General features: G+C 36.5%; 1 protein-coding gene across 2 annotated transcripts in view; it reads left to right on the forward strand.

Annotated features, from left to right (window-relative positions):
* The first annotated feature begins 935 nt into the window (after window positions 1-935).
* The window catches only part of igsf21a (immunoglobin superfamily, member 21a), a 148,900-nt gene continuing 130,216 nt past the window's right edge, over window positions 936-19,619 (forward strand). The window contains exons 1-2 of one of the 2 annotated variants that reach the window (XM_072381605.1): window positions 936-1,072; window positions 1,159-1,352. In XM_072381605.1, coding sequence (XP_072237706.1) covers window positions 1,214-1,352 — 139 coding nt within the window. In that variant the 5' untranslated portion in view covers window positions 936-1,072; window positions 1,159-1,213. Of the gene's footprint in view, window positions 1,353-19,619 lie in introns of both variants that reach the window. The other variant, XM_072381606.1, reaches the window with a different exon arrangement.

Genomic DNA, 19,619 nt, shown 5'->3' on the forward strand with positions numbered 1-19,619 from the left:
GTACAGAGACCCTCAAAGGAAAGAAAAACTAAGTTTCTTTGGTCGAACAAGATTAAACTGGAAACTGCTTTTGAAATGCAGTTGTGTGTGACGTAAGTTGACAAGTGTGACAGGCAGTTAAAAAGGAAGGGAGATGCCCACATGCATGTGAGGTTCTCCATCTGTTTAGATTTTATTTTCAGTATTGGAAAAAAAGTCTTTCATAAACAGGATGATTTGCATACTGTGGTATGCTGTGGAAGTGGTTTAATGCTTAGTATGATAGATGCATATATGGTTTGAACTGAAAGCCTAACCTTAAACAACATAATCTGGTCCAGACCTAAAATTATGAAGTTCAAATTAGTTCTAATGGCGTTATTATTGTTGGAATAAAATCCTATCATAAATCTCTCTCTCTTTCTCTCTCTATATATATATATATACGAATCTATAGATATGTTATTCTTATCTGACTGCATTGATTGTGATAACCTAAAGTGGACATTAATATGACACAAGTCTTGCACAAAGAATCAGAAGTATTGCTTCACAATGAGAAGTCAAGCAATTCTGAGTTGAATCACTTTTTCATTTGCAAAATAGACCACATGTTTTTCACGGGGCACCAAATCTAGATAAGAAAATCAACCTTAAAAGTGATCTGAGAGTAATGATTGATCTTGTTACTGCAGAGCTGGGAACTGCTTTTTTTTTAATGGAATCGTATCCACACAAGTTAAGGGATATGGTTGTCGTATGCAGACACGTAAGGATAGTAATCGTTTCTTAAAAGAAAAAAAAAATCCTGCGAAAATAAATCGTCTTAATGGGCAGAATTAGAGGGGTCTGAATCCGCGGGAGGATTAAGAAAAATTGTGTGAAATAAAAGAGCGAGTGATCAGGAATGACTGTGCGCCTGTCTGGAGGGCGGGAGGAGAGAGAGAGGAGAGAGAAAGGGAAACACGTTTTCATCCAAACCTCTCCGTTTTTCCCAGAGCCTGTCGCTTCGCGGCTCTATGTTGCTCACTATTGTTTAAACTGCAAGAGGAAAAGGAAATAATCACTCTGCTTGTTCTGTAAGCGTATCCCAGTGAGTCATTTTTTAAATCTGATAATCGATTTTAGCTGCTCTGAATGCTGCATTCATTGTCAACTTCTCCGATTTCTCCACTTAAGACTTGAGCTGCATCATGAATAGTTTGGAGGTTCCTTTCAGTCGTATACCTCTGGAATGGTGGGGATTACACAGCCGAAACCCAGGGAGCATGTAAACGCAGATGGAGTTTGGGAATTATCGCGAAATAAGGGAAAGATGACCGTCTTCTCATTGTGCTTGCTCCTGTGCGCAGATCTACTGGATTTAGCCGTCGGTAAGTCTGATCCTGTCATGTCATTTTCACGCTGCGTGAACCTCTCGCGGTCCTCCCACCTATACCTGAGGTCTAACTAAAGCCAAACTATCAATGAGTTTGGGGATTTATTCCTGACAGTGAAACGGGGCTACCAACTGGCCATAAACAGGACAGCCGGATGGAGGCGATCGGTGCCATGCTTGCTTCACGCCAACTTTCCCCCTCCGCGACAAACAAGTCGTGAAGAAGCGAAATCAATGAATAGCGGTAGGACTCTGTTTAGAATACAAAATGTGTGGTGTCGATGAGCCAAAAAATATGCAAGAAAGAGTCGTAGCAGCAGGCCTAGTTATGTATTAAGTCTTAATATATCCGCACCGAGTATCACGACCAGTACGCATGACAGCACCTACTTCTGAGCACCACACAACAGCTACAAATGCTGAGGCGCACACAGTAATGTTGTGCTTTGCACATCAGACAGCGGTCATGCCCAATAGATATTAAAGTTGTTGACTTGAAAAAACATATTAAACATGAAAAGTGTTGCCTCTTATGCCGATTTCTGTCGGCACGGTCTTCACGGCACAGCGGTGGCATCGGTGTTGCGTGTTTCTTTTTTTATCCTCCATGTCCTACGTGTATAGATACAGAATGAAAACACAATATTTATCTTTTTCATCAAACCAAATCATCAATTTCCTCCTGCACATAATGTGGATATTGCAAAGAATTATAAAAGCTATGTTTTTCAGCGTTGTCTTTTCTTACATTGGGGGTGATTGCGACTGAATTGAGTATGCTGAAGCGCAGTTCAGAGGAAGGCACGTTAAACCTGTTCAAATGATGGCAGGAATTCACACACGTTCCATATTTTGCATGTTCACACCAAGAGGTTTGGCAAGGACGCTTTTCTTCCAGCATGATGATATCTATCATTTAAGATTTCAAGTCGGCATTTACAAATTCTAGATTTTCTTTCAAGAAAGCAAAAGGCTCCCTCTCATTCTGCTTGAGTTCACACACAGTGAACTGTGTGTTAGCACTGTGATGTTTAAAGGACTTCAGAGTTCACCCCTGTCTAAAACATATGAGCAGTATACCATACAAACTAACCTGTTAACCTATGCTGTAGCCAAGTATTTTTTTGTTTGTTTTTAAGTCTTCATGACCTTCGCTGACCCATATAGGATATCATAATGTCAGCTGGGCTCAACATAATGTTAAGCATAAAATGCCCGGGGGGTTTTCTAGCTTAGAAGATGATCATTCTCAAGAACAAATAGCCTCTATGCTTTGATTTTATTGCATGTAACAATAAGGTTAAAACGCTGGTGTTAACATTAATTACAAAGCAAACAAGCTGTGGAATGTATGATTATATCTGATTGTTTCAACAAGATACAAACTGTGGATTAACCTCAAGATTTCACCTTAAATTTTTTGCTTCCACTGGCTTTATTTTTTTACTATAACTATAACGCCACATATGTGAGCACAGTGGAATGGTGGCAGTTCATGCTTTTTAAATGTTTGAGAAGAACTGTTGACAATTACACCACTTTCATGTCTATCTTGAACTGTCATACATTTTTCCCCCATCAACTTATGTTAGTATTGTGTCTCATTTTAGACTGAGCCAGTCCAATGAGATATTTCTGTCTGTCAGATGCGTTCTCGTAGAATCTTTGGCTCAGCTCCCACTTCAATGGAGATGTGCCTACAGGCCAGCTTTAGCTAGTAAAATTCTGTAAAATGTTCCTTTTTTTTCTACTGTTTGTAATGTTTTTTTAAGAGCATTCTACATATTCAATAGCATATTATTTTGTTCTATGTAAGTGGGAAACTTCCTCTATATCCGACTTTCTGTGGGTCCAAAAATAGGTAAACCATTCTTCTGCCTTTCAATAGACCAAATATTGACCCAGAGGATGAGTTTCCATCATTAAATTTATCCAGTATACAAGTGGAAAATGGAGAGAGCTCTTCTTGATGAATTACTTTCATGTCATGAAGTGGAATCTGATATCAACTGTGAAGATGGCTTGAGTTTGTTGTTTGCTGGCTCAGACAAGAAACAGCTGATGAGTCATATCATTTGCCAGGCTATATCCAATTTAAGAAGTTATTTCAACGCCCTGTACGTGAGCAATACACCTGAAGTGAGTGTATAATGTTTTTTAATTTTTTAATTTTATTTTTTTCACATTAGTGAATTTTTTTCCAACTTTTACCAATGCCATTCATGTTTTTACTATTCACATCTTCTAATTACGTATATCAAACTCGGCAAATTTGTGTTCCTGTCTAATACAAACGCAACACAGTGTAAAAATCTGCAACATAGTGTTTGCTTGAATTCCAAAGGCAGGACAATTTTAGATGCAGGCACTATTGTGAGCAGTGGTTAGTTTGAGTCGTCTGTCATAAATGTCATCTATTTCTCCAGTTAAGACTGACTAATGTCATGTGCAGGTAAAACGCAAATTAGACTCACACAACTGACTTGATAAAAACTTTAATATCCATTTAATTCTGGCCATTTAGCCAGAAAATAATCGATATAGAGTGCAGAAAAGTTCAAACCTCTGTTCTCCAACATCCCTATTCTTCATAACTGTCATTCTATGAAGCTTTATTAGGGTGTGGTAGTATCTGTTTATAATCCCCTGAAAGTTTACCTCGCTTCTCTCACATACTTCCCACAATCTCCTTAAATATTCTGCTGTTATTTCTCTGAGTCTCAAATATTTTGCCTGTTTAAGCCATTTTTTAATGAAAAACCATATGGTGTTTGATCTCACAGTGTAGGGTAAGTTCTCTGAGATGTCAGTGTAAAAAGAAAATAATTTCTATGTCACATACACTGGTGTACAACAAAACATTTATGTGTTTTGCTGTATACCAGACTGGAAATATGGCAGCTTGCCCTGCTCTGTATGAGGATAACAAAATCTTACTGAAATCTGTGGTTGCCTGGCAACTTCACAGTGAGACTAAGATTTTTTTTGAATTTGGCAACTGCTGTCAGTTAGGAATATAAAACGGATATGCGAAGCCATTAACTAGATGTTGCAATTCAAGAAAGAAAGCAGGAATACAATTTAGATTTAGAACTTTAACTATAAAAAGGTGAAAAGGGGGTGTGGAGAGAGAGAGAGTTTTCTGTAGTGTCTCACAGAAAATGTTTTCAGTTTTTTTCTCACTTGTTTTATCCTCCGACAAAATTTATATTTTTCTTTGAATCATGTCCCCACTCCTCTTAACAGAGCTCCCAACTTGAGTTTTCTTTAAACCATTCTGACATATTAGTTATATTAGCAAAGCAAGGTTATGTTGCAGGATTTGTTTGAAAAATTATGATCAGACCAATTGTGGTCACTTCTAATCACTTATAATATTAACCTAAAGTTCACTTTTTTATTATTATAGCCAACACCACAAAACCTGAGAAGTGTCACTCATCTGAGTATTAGCTCACATAAATGGGCTTCCTTTCTCTGTGCTTCTGTTTGGCATTCTGTATATTTGAGTAGAGCATGTTTTTAAATTTAAGGGGTGTGCAAGGTATTTCAATAGATATATTTTTTTAGATCCCACCATCACTGATCTCAATGAAATAAAGTAAGATCAAATTAAATAGTTTCCTGTGGGTTGGCACAAGGGAGTATTAGTGTCTGATTTGAAGTGCAATTTAGGACACTTGCGTTACAGAGCGTCAGAGATTTCTTTATGAGACAAAAACAAAGTGTCTTTCATGCTTTTTGGCAATTTCCTGTCAAATCAGTTATGGTGCTTTTTTAGATGTTCATGCATGCATTTTTTTAAACATATTCCCAATTAGTGTTTTAGGAAAAAAAAAATTGAAGACCTGTTTTAATGCCCAATTCTTGCATAATACAAGCTAAATGGAAACGTCATGTAAAGTGCTCAAAAAGCTGCTTGTTCGTTAAAAGAGCTGTGGGTGAAAGTACAAGGCGCTGATATTGTTTCGATCAGAAAGTAGGACAGGAAGGCTCTAGCAGTTAGCTACCAGTATAATCTGGTATATTACAGGGATAAGAAGAATAATAATCAGCAGCCTCGTGTTCCCCTCGCGTTTTCAGAGACATGCTGGACATTATTATAAAATGACTGAGATGGCATTGTCCAGCACACTGTGTTCACTGTTATTGCAGAAACTGAGTAAAGGTAGAAACGTAGCAATTATATCACTGCTACAGGTGGTTGGCTGTAAAATTATGAAGCAGGAATTAAACAAAATGTGACATCAGATAGACTTACTATCTGAGACAAGTTAATCTGTTTTTCATTTAATGTGCAAGTTCATTTTAAATCCATCTGTTAAAGGATCAAAAGAAAATGTTTTTCCTCACACCGCTGCACTGTAAATTGGTTTGCAGATGGCATATTATAGCAGTGTTGATAGATTAAACAGGATCTGGGTTAGATTTCCAGTGTGGTGGGGCTCTCTGCTATTGATAGTTAGTGGTTGACTCACCGGATGTAAGAAGAGTTATGTGCCGGAATATGGGTTTTGGTTATGCCACAATCTAATAATAATCAGGATTTGCAACACAGTGGAGTCTCAGCAGTTACATAAAGAGATTTTCTGCAGATTTAGAAGCAGATTTTTATTGTTTTGTATTGTGACTGAATGAATTTATATATATTTTTTATTCAGACAAACAAAAAAATATTCTTAGCAGAAATGTACTATATTTTGATATAGTTGCTCAAGTAAAAAAAGAAAAAAAGTCAAAAAACACTTTTTGATTTTATATATTGACGTTGCTGCAAGTTACTTGTAGACTCTTACCTTTGGTACACAAAAAACAAGTTAGATTCTGTATATTATACTATAGTACAACACATTCAGACTGCTTTGAAACAGAGACCATCCCATTTGTTTATGGGCTCTATTCTTTATTCTGCAGACATCTCTGATGCAACAGCGAGTCCACTATTTCAAACAAAATGAAGTCATTGCAGTCTGTTGAGCAATACAACATTAATTGCTTTCACTTTGTAGCTTAATCAAAAAATACAAGTGCAGGTCACTGCTTTGAGTCTCAGGTTGACCCATTTCACTTGCTGGGTGTACTGTGACTGAAGTCAGGGGACTCCCACAATTAAAAGTTTGCTGGACTGCATTGAAAAGCTCCATTGAAAGAAAACAATAATCTGTAATGCAGATCCCATTCACACACTGTAAATACAATGTGTAAGACTACCAATTGTCTCCTTCAGTGATCATCTGCATTTAAAGCCTCATTTTTTTAGACGCTCCCCTTTAAGCGTGGATCTTTTTTTCCTTTTACCTTGAAGTCCCATTTACTGTTAGCAAAGAGCCTTATTAAAACTTGAATTAAGTTGGTGACCTAGAAATGACCGCTTTTGTTGAAGTGCCTCTGCCAGCTTTGTGCGTGCGGACTGTGGTACTTAAAAAAAACTGACCTGAGATTGTCTTTTTGGTTTAATTTGCTCACTGCAAGGCTTAATATTTAAAGTTTATGTTCTGATTATTACTACATACAAGGGCAATGTATGCAGTTGTAAAATAAAAAAATCTTCTGTATTTTGATGTTTGAGAGACTAAAAAAAAGCACAAGGGGGGGAACAGATGATTCATCTAGATGGACTGGACTGCTAAAAAGGTGGCATGGCAAAAAGAGTGCATAACAAAGCAAACCTGTGGACGACTTTAAGCCTCAACTTGGCCATACCTACCTTTTTGTTAGATCAGAAGGAAAGCAGCCAAGACACTGATTATTTGATGAATCAAAGTGCACACTTCAGAGAATGTAATTGCTGATTTCACTTTAGTGCCGTTAGACCTTAAGGGGTTAGTTTCAAATCACAAAATTAACCAGTTTATCTAGCATGATATAGCTTTGGGTTTTCTGCAGAGGTTTCAAAATCTGCATCTTTAGCCCAGTCTCACCAGAAATGTGTCTGTATTACGCCCATTTGTCCACATGTTGTAGTAACACAATTTGAAGAATGTAACATATCCAGAAGCTGTTGCTATGTAGGGCAGCATTCATGTGACATGATGGGAATCGTGATGCATAAATAAAGAATGTAAGCTGTAATAAGAAAATATTTTAACTATGTATTTCTTAACATGTAGAATCTACGATGTACTTTAATTGTATTCCCCGGGCATACTTTAACACCATACCCTAGTGAGATGAGAGCATGGTAGAAAAGTAAGGAATCGTAAGTGAGAGGAAAGCAGAAAAGTAATATGACTGTTTAAGACATTGTGCAGTATGAGTCTCAAACTAGTCTCTTAATAACAATAATTCACAAAGACCCATAATTATCACTTTCTCACATCCCCTCGGACCATCTTAAGTGTTTGTGGGGAACTAAATGCTTGCAAGTCATGGGAAGTGGACAGCACCACGCAGATGTAGGATGTTGACGTGCTGAAGAATCAAAACTAAGCTTTATTTGTGTAGGGAACAGAGAAGGGAAACAAAGACATTGTCGAATTTTAGAGCCTCTGTTGTGAAACAACAACAGTAAATGCTGTGGACTAACTCAGCAGTTCCACGATCAGTCTTGAGATTGCATTGGCAGCACTGAGGTTTCGGTCAGTATATTATGGTAGCTTTTAGAGTTTAGGGCCACTTTGATGAACAAAGGGTATCGGTACTGATATTTCTACTCACACACATATACATGCAGAGTTTGGGTTGTCCTCAGATGAGCTGTCGACAGGCAGAACAAGGGCAGCGCTGACTTTTTAAGTTCCAGTAAACAGGTGATCTCTTGTCTTCTCTCGTCTTCGTCTGATCTGTTGTTGTCTGGTCAGAAATTGACCTTGTGAAACCCGAAGCTTGCACGAATAAATATTTTCGACTTATTCTGTATCAGCGCACTTTTTTTAAACAGAAAACCATGACAATATAAGTATAGTAAATGCGAATAGATGGTAGAGAAAACTTAAAATTCTGTTCTTATATAGAGGTATGATTATTATATTTACCAGCACATTGTCTGATTTTGCTGGTCTTTGAGAGCATTGTTTTTCTTTTGAACTGTTTTTTTTTTAAAGTCGCATTATGCTGTTTCGCAGGTTTGTGTAAACTTATAACACTATAATCCAACAAAAGCCTTTATGCTTCAAGTTTTTCTGCTGCCTGACTGACATGACTTTTCACTTCCCAGTTACACATGCATTTTGTTTTCATGCTGAGGTTCGGGTGTTGTTGAAAGAAATGCTGGCCTTTAGTTCCTTCAAAGGCAGCTGTCCCAAAAGTGTGGCGTGTGGAAATGTCTTAGAGAGTGATAAGCCACATGTGAGAGAATAGCACATTTAAAAAATCAACATACATGCCAGCTATCTTTTTGACATTTTGGATGAGCTTAAGTCTTTTTTTTTGCTGTGAATCATACACAGAAAAAAAAAATACTTGTGTCTTTTATTCACAATTAGTATCCTAAGCTATGCAGTTTGAGTTCAGGATGACATGTTGCCTTGTAGCCTGAGGGGTTGACCACAGGGTGGATGTCTATCACATTACAAATAATGCAAGTGAACAGGTAACCATCATGGCAAATCTGTCCTCCCTCAGTGTCACCTCAACACCCTCTGGTATCAAAAATGGTTTTGGGGACAATCAAGGAAAATGCGCAGGAAAAATGAACCTTTCTTTGCCTGTACGGTTGAAATACATTTGCATTCTCAAGCACTGATGTTCCAAATGATAAAGCCTGTGATGAAAGAGCTAACTAAATGCTTGGGGCAAGTGAGTTGAATCAGCACAGTAAATTTCCTAACCACCTTTGTGGACCTTCATACATGGATGTAGCTTGGGTTGTGTGGCTTGTGTGGGAGTCTGAAGCAACTAACGCTGGTTCCCTCAGCAGCTTATGGTTTTCAGAGATAGAAAATACGAGTAGAAAAGCTATGCTTGGCTCTTGAGACATCTTCATAAAGAATGTATACCTTCATTTGTTGTGCTCTGCTGTGAAAAAAAGATATTGTCAATTCATGTAAATGTTCCCTTACCGGAAGAACACCGAACGTTTTGTCAAATCTTGTTTTAAAATTCAAAAATATTTCTTAAATTAGCTGCCAGCATAATCAGCACAACTTGAAGCCAGGTTTGACATATTTCCACAATTTCTTTCATGCTAATAAGGATTATGTGATTTTGCTTTTCCTGTTCTAACATGGCTGCTGAGTAATAACAATTGCTACTGTGTCAAAACACAAGTCTAGTTATAAAAATCATTTGAATGGCCTTGTATATGATACCTAACATTTACCAATTACGAGGGAGACTCAACCTCTAAGATAAACACTGCTGTGTACAGAGGATTTTTCACATTCTTACATTTTCATTCTTGGAAGTTTTTCTTTTTGTTATAGTCATGAGTATTTTTCAGGGACCGCAAAGATGTGAAATTACTCAAAGTCACTCTGACCTAATCTTGAATAGAATCCAGGCTTTTATGTTTTTTTGTATTACAGTTTGTACAGCAAATTGAAGTCATGTAGGCAAAAAAAGGTCGACATGACATGTATTAGCAATAAATTATACCAAGACTGAGAGAAAATGGCATGTGTTGGTAAATAAAGTGAAAAAATTAATTAGGAATATTACATTGAATGTTTTGTGGCTTGTAAAAAACAGAGCTCAAGTAATCTGCCTTTGTTTTTGTGACATTAAATACAAGAAGGCTTTTTCTTAAGATATTTATATATATTTATATCTGACTAAGGCCCATAATTGTATCTTATATATGTAAGCTTTTACCTTTCTTTACTCAGTCTTATGTCCTTAATATATAAGTGTTTTTCTTTACAGGAAAACAACTATTTTTCACAAAGAGATGGTAAAGGAAGGGGGGCAAGGCTCTAATCTGCACATTGATGTCACTCTGGATGGGCTGATGCTATGCAGATGGGAGTAAGGACAGATTCTGTGGGATGTATGTTTTATGACAACAGATTATTTTCTTTTATGCATCTGGTTTCCTTTATATGAGTCTCAGAAAGACTTGTTTTTTTATCCCCCTGAAAAAACCATGCCTAAATTTTATATAAAAAGACTAGTAAAGTCATCAATCTGCAGTCACAGGAGCTTATATTAGTGAAATTTCACAAACAAAGTCCGTTTATGATAGGGAAAGTGTCACTGTTCATCCTATAACATCTGTCGTTTATGATATCATTTGTCCGCAAACCTTTGATCCACTGTAAAACGTCTCATGTGAGTTCAGGGAATTAATCTCCTGAACATGACATGAATTGCACAATAAAAGCAACTGCAGTTGCTTATGCATCATAGTCAGGCTTTAAGGGTAATTACGCAAACTTTTTTGCTTATTGCTCCATCATTCTGAATTTTCATTCAAAGGAAGAATTGTGATCATCTAATTTATTCTTGCTTTATAAAACTCTCAATTTGAATTTAGCTTTAGTTCAAAGTGTGGCCTATACGGGCTACCTATCAACTTATACTCTTAGTATCCTGTGGGAGCAGCTGTAATGACTTGCCACTTTTGGTTTCTCGTGCTGTTGTTATACTTGATAGAATTAACATATATAAAAGTACTTAATGTAAAGTCTAGCTTTTTCTGCTTGCTATCTGTTGAGGCATGTAAGCATGAAACTCTAAGCTGTTTGCATTTCTAAGCACTGGTGCTTTACCTTAACCCCGTTATCTTAGCAGAGCCATTGATTGTTTCAGGTTTTCTTTTACTTTCTTATAGCCATTACTCAGTAAGTTACTTGAGACCCAACTTCCCACTATATTTATCCTTACAAAGCTTTCCTCTGATGAAAAAAGATAATTTTCAACTGAAATGTGGAGCTAGTGTTTGGAAGACCTTCAGGCTATATCTTTTACTTCAGTGTGACTGCTCGTAACTGGATGGCTCCTTTTGTGTTGCAAAAAGTGCAAGACTCATATTTTTTTCTTTGTAAAACATAAAAAACAAGAACATTAGATTCTGCTGTGCTTGCAGTGTTATAGGGCATAGATAGGGAGAATATCTGTTTGTGCAACTTTTACCTTGAACAGGGATTTCAAAGCAGTATCAGAGCTCACAAATTGTAACCCCAAATGCATTAGTCCATAATGTTGGTTTATACAGCAAAAGTAAGAAGTGTGTATTAGAAGATTTACTATTATGCGAAAAAGAAAGTTCACCCTCTTTCAGTTGTAAGACATGAAAAAAAAAATAAATCTGGACCTTACTCGGTCTAGGAATGAGATATATTCATCCTCAGATTAACAGCAGATAATATATTACACACTGTCATCACTTATTTACAAAAATTAGGCCAAAATGCAGAAATAGCATGTAGAAAACTAAGTACACCTTTACTGCTTTCATGGGAATTAAGAGGGAAAGAAGCAGCTAGGTGCTGCTAATCAAATGTACTTGATTGACTGATCATCAGCAAATGTGATCACCTCTATTGAAACAGAAGTTTTGGCAGCTTATTGGACTGGAGTACCCAGGTGTGTGTTAACACAATAGTATGGAGGAAAGACATCAGCAATGATAAGCAATTGTTGCTGCCCTTCAATCTGGGAAGGGTCATATGGCCATTACCAAACATTTTGAGTCCATCAAACTACAGTGAGAAAGATTATTCACAAGTGGAAAACATTTAAGACATGTGCCAGTCTTCCAAGGAGTTTATATTGCAGCAAGTTCACCCCAAGGTCGGAACATATAAAAGCAAAAAAAAAACATGGCTTGTTTGGAAGGGTTGCCAGGACAAAGCCCAAAGGTTTGTAAAATTGCATCTGAGCGAAAAAGAATACTTCTGTATAGTTTTTCTTAGAGCAGACAAGAACAAAGTGAAGATGTTTGACCATAATACACAGCTTGGTGTGTATTTGGTGTAAAGCAAACGCATACCAACTGTTGTAGTAGAAGGCTGATGGTTTGGGCTTGTTTTGCAGCCACTGTACCCGGGCAACTTGTTGTCATTGAGTTCACCATGAGCTTCTTTGTATACCAAAGTATTCTAGAGTCAAATGTGGAACCATCTGTCAAACAGATAAAGCTTTGCTGAAACTGGGTCATCAACACGACAATGATCCCGAGCACAGCAGCAAATCTACAACATAAGGGCTGAAAAAGAAAAGAATCAAAGTGCTGCAATGGTCCAGTCAAAGTCCAGCCCTCTACCTGATTGAAATGCAGTGCAGGGACCTTAAGGTGTATAAATAAATGTTTGCAACATTGAAACAACAACATAAAGAAGAGAGAAGCAAAATTTCTTCACAGTGATGTGAGAGACTGTCAGAGTCACACAAAAAGGAACTGTTTCAGGTTATTGTTGCACAATGCTTCTCAATGCTTTGACTTGTTTTTTGTTAGATGAATAATGACACAGTTTAATATAATATGTGTTAAGGATGCTTCAGGAATATCAGGAAGGCATAATTATTATTTTCACCAAGACATGGCTGCAGAAACAACTCTAACACCCCCCTACCCAGCTTTAGGACTATATGAGGAGACAGACACTGCAGACACAGAGGTAGCAGTGAAGGAGAATTGCAATGCTTGTCAACAACAGATGGTATAATCCTAAACATGTCAAGGAGCGTGTCTGCACCCAGGTTGTTGAGCTGTGGGCTATGAGTTCCTGTCCATGCTGGGTACTGAGGGAGTTACCTTTGTTACCTGCTGACACTCTTCAGCTAAGTTGTTGCCAGGCTAGAAAATCAACACCTCACTTCATTCATGGCAATCTCCGGAGATTTCAACCACACATCCCTCTGTTGCACTTCAACTTTTTAATTATGTGTCTGCTGATTTTTCTGTTATTATTTTTTCTATCTATCTATAAGACAGGTATATCTGTAATGACCATTTATACTGCATAAATATAATTTCCATTTTTCCATATGGGCATTCATTTAGCATGATTGAATTGAACTGAACTAAATATATGTATAAATAAATTCTAACCCTAAGGTTTTGTTCTTTACAAAATATCACTGTGTGGAGAAATATCTGTCTGTAATAACTGAGATTCACATTAAATTGTAAATGTAAAAAATGCCAAAGTATTGCTCTTGTGACTTTCATCTGTTACATCAATGCCTTTCACAAAATAGGCAAGGTTTACTGCTAAAATGACATGACATTAGCTTAACTTCTCTTCTTGATGTCACTGAATTTACAGACATTCGGTACAATTCAGACTGCAATTTGGTAAGAGTGTAAATTTGATCAAATTTAGATCAATTATATATACTAGTAGATTGATGTGTTCCATTATTCCAGTTATTAAGTAGTTAATAAATTGATAGCATTCTAGCTGTCATACTTCTGTGATTTTGTGTCACTTGCAGAATGTTTATTTTAGGCTTACTCCCTTGGCAGTCATCTACCGCATTAGTGTGATTTAAAAAAAAGAAATATGCTGCTTTGGAGGCAACTTTCATAAAGAGTTGTCAAATACCATTGATCTTTGTCTTGGATAAAAGTTGTAATTCAAATCATTGTTTCACTTGCGCTGACTGTCCTTAAGCAATGGGTAGAAAAGCTCAACAGGCTTGGGAACTAATTTGTTTTTCTGTCTTATTAGGTCTGAAATTCTGTGCATTAAGTGTAATGAAATTTTGGAATATTAGATGGAAATAGATGGAAAGGAAAGCTTGCACAAAATCTTTGGCTTTGGAGCTGCACAGTAAAGTCAGCCCGCGGACATGGACCAAGTTTGTGCTAAAATGCCCCCACTGGACTGTGTTTCATTAAACCCGGAGAGGAGCTTGGGGAAGTGATAGTAAAAGGAAAAGTTTTTTTTTTGTTTTTTTCTTGGGATTTATGCAGTCAACTTGGCAAGTTTGTATCATAGTTTTACATTATACATTAAATGTTAGTTAAACACCTGTTTGTCAAAAACATCAGCAAAGTTGAATTGCTTTCCCGTCATTCCAGCAGTTTGATTTATGGACCCACTCAGCGGCTCGGTTTCCTTATATGGCTGCCTCTTCCAAGGGGAGTTGAATATAAGAGAAAGCTCACATTAGCCCTCGTCACAGCCGACTGAACATTAGGCTACATTCTGCAGGATAGTGAGACCTCTATCATGTCATAGTAACACTCTGGGATAGAAAATGCCAGTGTCAGGATGCTCTTGAGATTGTAGATTCAATAGTCTATTGTCAGTTTTGTTTGCCATTTTTTTCCAATCCCAATTCCAATAAATACTTATGAATGGCCACAAGAAGTCAAAATGTGTAAAATTCCCCAACAAACTGAATATCAGAAAAACGTCTTGATGATCAGATGTTGGACATCTGATGCCACAAAACAAAACAGATGTTATATAATTAAAAGTAACCCTCTGTTTCATCATTTTTATTATCTAAAAACAACGTAATTAGTGCAAAGCACAGTTAGCACATAATGATACAGTATGTTGGACAGCAGAACAGAAATCACTTCCAGATTATCGTATTAGACTGACAACCTCCCCTGCTGTCAGTGTAAGACAACACATTACGCTGCTTTATATTCCTGTTTAAACAGCCAGCACAATTTACATTAGTGGGAAAATAAGTACCATTAGCATTTTTAGAAAATGAAAATCATCTTCCTCTGACATTCCAGATTCTGTGAGATTGCGAGATTTTCTCCTCTATCTGGAATTAAACAGTATTGTTAGGTCAACATCTGTCACCACAGACCTCAAGCAATGTATGTTTCATCCCTTTCCAACCATTCCTGCTGCTGGGACTACCATGACACTTTCTGTGTTTAGGATCCTAATCCTAGAGTTAAGACTGAGACAAATTATATCAGTGGTGGGTTTGGGCTATTCATAACATATTCCTTAATCATTCATCCATCCAAGGCCCCAAAGGGGTTAATATTAATCCTGATGTTTAAGCTCCACCCATGAGAGAAGATACCAGCTGACAAAAAGAAAGAAAATCAAGTTGTTTTTAAGACCAGAATACAGTCCTTTTACAATATCACCTTCACAGACACCATTTTACTGATTATCTTCTCACATGTAAACACAATACGTTACAATGAAGCATTGCCACTTCCTGGTTGAGTTTAGGTAATGACATAATTTAATTAGGTTTAAGAAATAATCATAGTTAGGGCTAAAATGAACATAATTTTTGCAGTCCACATACAGTTACTGTCAAGACAACTCAAAGCTGCATATTCATTCTACATAATGAACGCAATAATTTTTTATTCAATCAATTTCTTAAGGGCAAAATCTCCATTTGTGACAGAAAAGTATGCATATCTATATATACATAAATCACTAATAGCATAAACGAAGAGTATTCCGTTATAATAGTTTAGTTCACAAAGTACACATTAGTTATAGTGTTTACTGATTTTGTTCAATTAATTCTTAAAGGGAGATTTTGTTACATATTTTGTTTTCAGCAGCTGTCAAAATCGCTTTCATTAACTGTCTGTTATTTTCTTTTAATATTAAAGTACACTCCTGGGGCTGGTTACTGCTCAAATGTTTTCTATACTTGATATTGTGTCAAATGTGACATACCAATTAAAATCAGCAGTTCATGATTTTACAGCACAAGGTATTGCCTTGGAAGTATAGCAAAGAGAATCAATAATAAGAGATGGACAGGGACAAGACTACAACATGTGACCAAAGCGTACATTCACAGCTCACTAAAGATGGATAAATCCTCCAGCAGATTAAAAACTGAGAGGTTGTCAAGGACATAAGTGATGAAATAAAAATAGATAAGTGGCAGTAATTTTGAAAGGAATAGTTAAGGCTCTAACCTCATCTCCATTCTTCTGTTTTAATGAATCAGAGGTAGCTTTGTGAGTCTTTGTATGACACTCATCTACACTGCCAGTTTGTCCAAAGCAAGGTGATTTTGCACTGAAGTCAATGTGTCGTTGTATTGTACCTACTGTATAACCAAAATAGGCTTATTAGGCCTGACATTTGGAAACAAAATAAGAAGCCAAATGATTAAACATCTAGCAGTTATTTTTATTTAATTATATTCTATGAATGTGAATAATAACTTCTTATTATATTGTCAGTTTTAGGGCGCATTTATAGAATTGGAACTTCTTTTCAGTTCAGTCAGAACATAAAGAAATTACCGTATTTTTCGAATGATAAGGTGCACTTAAAATCCTTTAATTTTTTCAAAAATCGACAGTGCGTCTTGAAATGCGGTGCGCCTAATGTATGAATTAATTCTGGTTGTGCTTTCTGACCTAGAACCAATTTTATGTGGTACACGACGCTCAAAAATCTGTCAAAATATTTTAGCACGGCCTTGGTAAGCTACGAAGCTACACTGCTTGATGGTTTGAACATTACGGCCACCGTAGGCACAAGCCTCACGGAGTAATATGATCTGTGCTTCAACATTAAGGTGTGTGCATTCATTCATTGATTTTCTATACCCGCTGCCCCAAAAATGGCTCCTGTTAAGAGACATGCTTACGAGGCGGATTTCAAACTCAACGCTATGAGTCATGCAGTACAGCAAGTGAGTTGAATAAAGTTGGACTTATCTGAGTTTTGTTTAATTTAATGTGCCTTATAACCCGGTGCGCTTTATGTATTGAAATAACTCCGTTAGCAGTCAATCATTGATTATGCGTCTTATAACCCGGTGCACTTTATAGCCCGAAAAATACAGTACACATTTAACCAGAGGTGTGGACACGAGTCTGATTACTTCAACTCGAGTCAGACACGGACCATAATTTTAATGTCTTCTGACTTGACTTGATAGAATCATAAAAGACTTTGAACTTGACTGACTTTAACACCAGTGACTTGCGACTTCACTGAGTCTTTTGACTTAAAAGTACTTGATATTTCAGCTTTATGTGTTTTTTTTTTAAGTTTCTAATATCTTATTCAGATCAACTAACTCAAAATTCAAATCAACTAACTTCATTAATTTGCAGTCTGTTTACACTAACTGCCCAGCATTCCAAGATCCAACAGAACATACAGTGATGTCACAGAAGAGATGTATGAAGATTTACTGTGATGTTAGTGGGTTTCAGGAAGCAAACTGCAGTATGCAAAATGTGCGGATCGGAAATTTTGGACGGGGATTTCGTTTGACATTTGAAGCTACATAAAGAACAGTAAGTCAAGGCTGTCACGGTGATTAATGGTTAGTTAATGTTAGCCAAATGGCTAAGTATGTTTTCTAATAATAATTTTTTAGTCTTTTACAGAACAGTCATCAAAATCTTTTATTTATTTGATATTTAATGTTTCAATAAAAGATAGGTAGAGTTAAAAAAGGACAAAAACAAATTTGTTTGTAGTCCTGGGTTATTATTTGTAGCTACACCTTTTAAAAAGTAGTTATTATTTCTGGATATTATTTTATTATTCTGAATATAAATTTAAATTAATTTGAATTAGACATTTGGTCGGATGACTGGATAAGGACTCGAAAATTCAAAGTTTAAGACTTGGACCTGACCCTGGACTTCCACATCTTGACTTTGGACTCAACTTGGGACTCACATGTCCTTACTTGAGACTTTACTCAACACTTGATTGGAAAGACTTGAGACTTACTTGTGACTTGCACAACAGTGACTTGTTCCCACCTCTGCATTTGACAAACAAAAGATGTATCCTCAGAGTATATTTAGAAGTTGGGAATGTACAACTTTTGTTAAATGTTACCGTGAAGTGGATTTTGGTTTCCTGTTATAATGTGTGCATGTCATCAATGGTCAGAAAACCACTGTATCTCTACAATGCAATTTCACAGCTCTGTCAATTTCTTTTATTATTAATTATTTATTAATTATGCCAAATAAGATATTTTATGTATAAACAGCCCATAATCAGGACAGAAATTGCATATGATGGAGCTGGATTCCTGAAGTAAGAGAAGTTTAGGCAAAAACTGGATAGTGTAGTGGTTAGAATGCCACCTTTCATGTGGGTGACCAGGGTTCAAATCCCCTGCATGAAAGGTACTACCTCCAGTAGGGTTCCTTAGGCAATGCCCCCTTACCCTGTCTGCCTACCTGTAAGTCGCTTTGGATAAAAGCATCTGCTAAATGCATAAAAACAAACAAAAATGTTTTGGATTTTATCAGGTAGATTGAGATAGCCCAGTCACAGAAGAACTGAATGGAATGGAGAAACATGTAAAACGTGTAATTCTAACCAAGAATATAATCAATGATAGTGCTACACTTTAATGTATTAACTGCAACACATGAAGACAGCCTACGAATGAAGGTATGCAGGTCTGGATTCAGACGAGAGGGCCATTCTGGTAGACTGACAAGTACACAGTTGTCTGAGGTTCAGCTTGGTTTGTAGTTAGTGAACTGTGCATCTGTACTGCTTTATACATGCAAGAAGGATTGATGAATGTGGCCGATTATGCACACACTTTGCGTGGCTCAATTTGACTTTATTAATCTGTCACCTCTCAAGATAGGGTGTATCGAATTAACACTGGCATGTATTTAATGGTATTATAGTAAAATAAATTTGATTGATTTTTTTCATTTATATAAAGCTTATGAGTGTAAATTAGAAGTGTATATTAGATTAAAACAAACAACAATTCTTTCCAATAAAAGCTAACAAATGATTAGAATTTTTGGTAATTCCCTTCCATCAAAGAGGGAATTTGAACTACTTGCTGGCTTTCTGTTGTTTTTTTGTTGTATAAGAAAATCCATAACATTCACTTTTGGTGTAGTTTTTGTCTTTTTTTAAACAACAACTAATAAGACAAAATAAAAAAAACACTCAAACACAAATAGTGTGTATTATTTCCTTTATTCCTGATTGACAATGTGGAAGGAATGAATTCTACAGAACCAGTTATTCCATTATTTTTCCCTTGATAATTTTTTTAGTCATTCCATCAAAATTTTTCTTGATATGCATGTTATCTCTTGGATCAGTCAATGCCAGTGGCACCCAGCTGGACTTTGCTCTAGACCTTTGGTCATGGTGAGTTATTCCTATCAATTAAGCAGAAATAATCTGTCAAAACCCACTCTTCTTTCATCTTAGCCTCTTTTAAAGATGCACAGTTCACGCAGCATGATGCAAACAACATACTGATTTATTTACTGTAAATTGTGCATGCTCGGCTGACAGAAGGAATGCTGACAAATGGTGCTATCAGGGGAATATAGGATATAATCTAATTATTTAAATATTTTTGACACAACTTTCTACAGAAAAAAAGTGTCATGGTAATGTAATTATTTGCCATTATTAAAATTATGATCAACAGCTTAAGGGTGCTGTGTACTATGTAAATA

Source organism: Leuresthes tenuis, unplaced genomic scaffold (assembly GCF_036924035.1).
Source record: "Leuresthes tenuis unplaced genomic scaffold, fLeuTen1.0.hap1 SCAF_3, whole genome shotgun sequence".
Classification (NCBI taxonomy): Eukaryota; Metazoa; Chordata; class Actinopteri; order Atheriniformes; family Atherinopsidae; genus Leuresthes; species Leuresthes tenuis.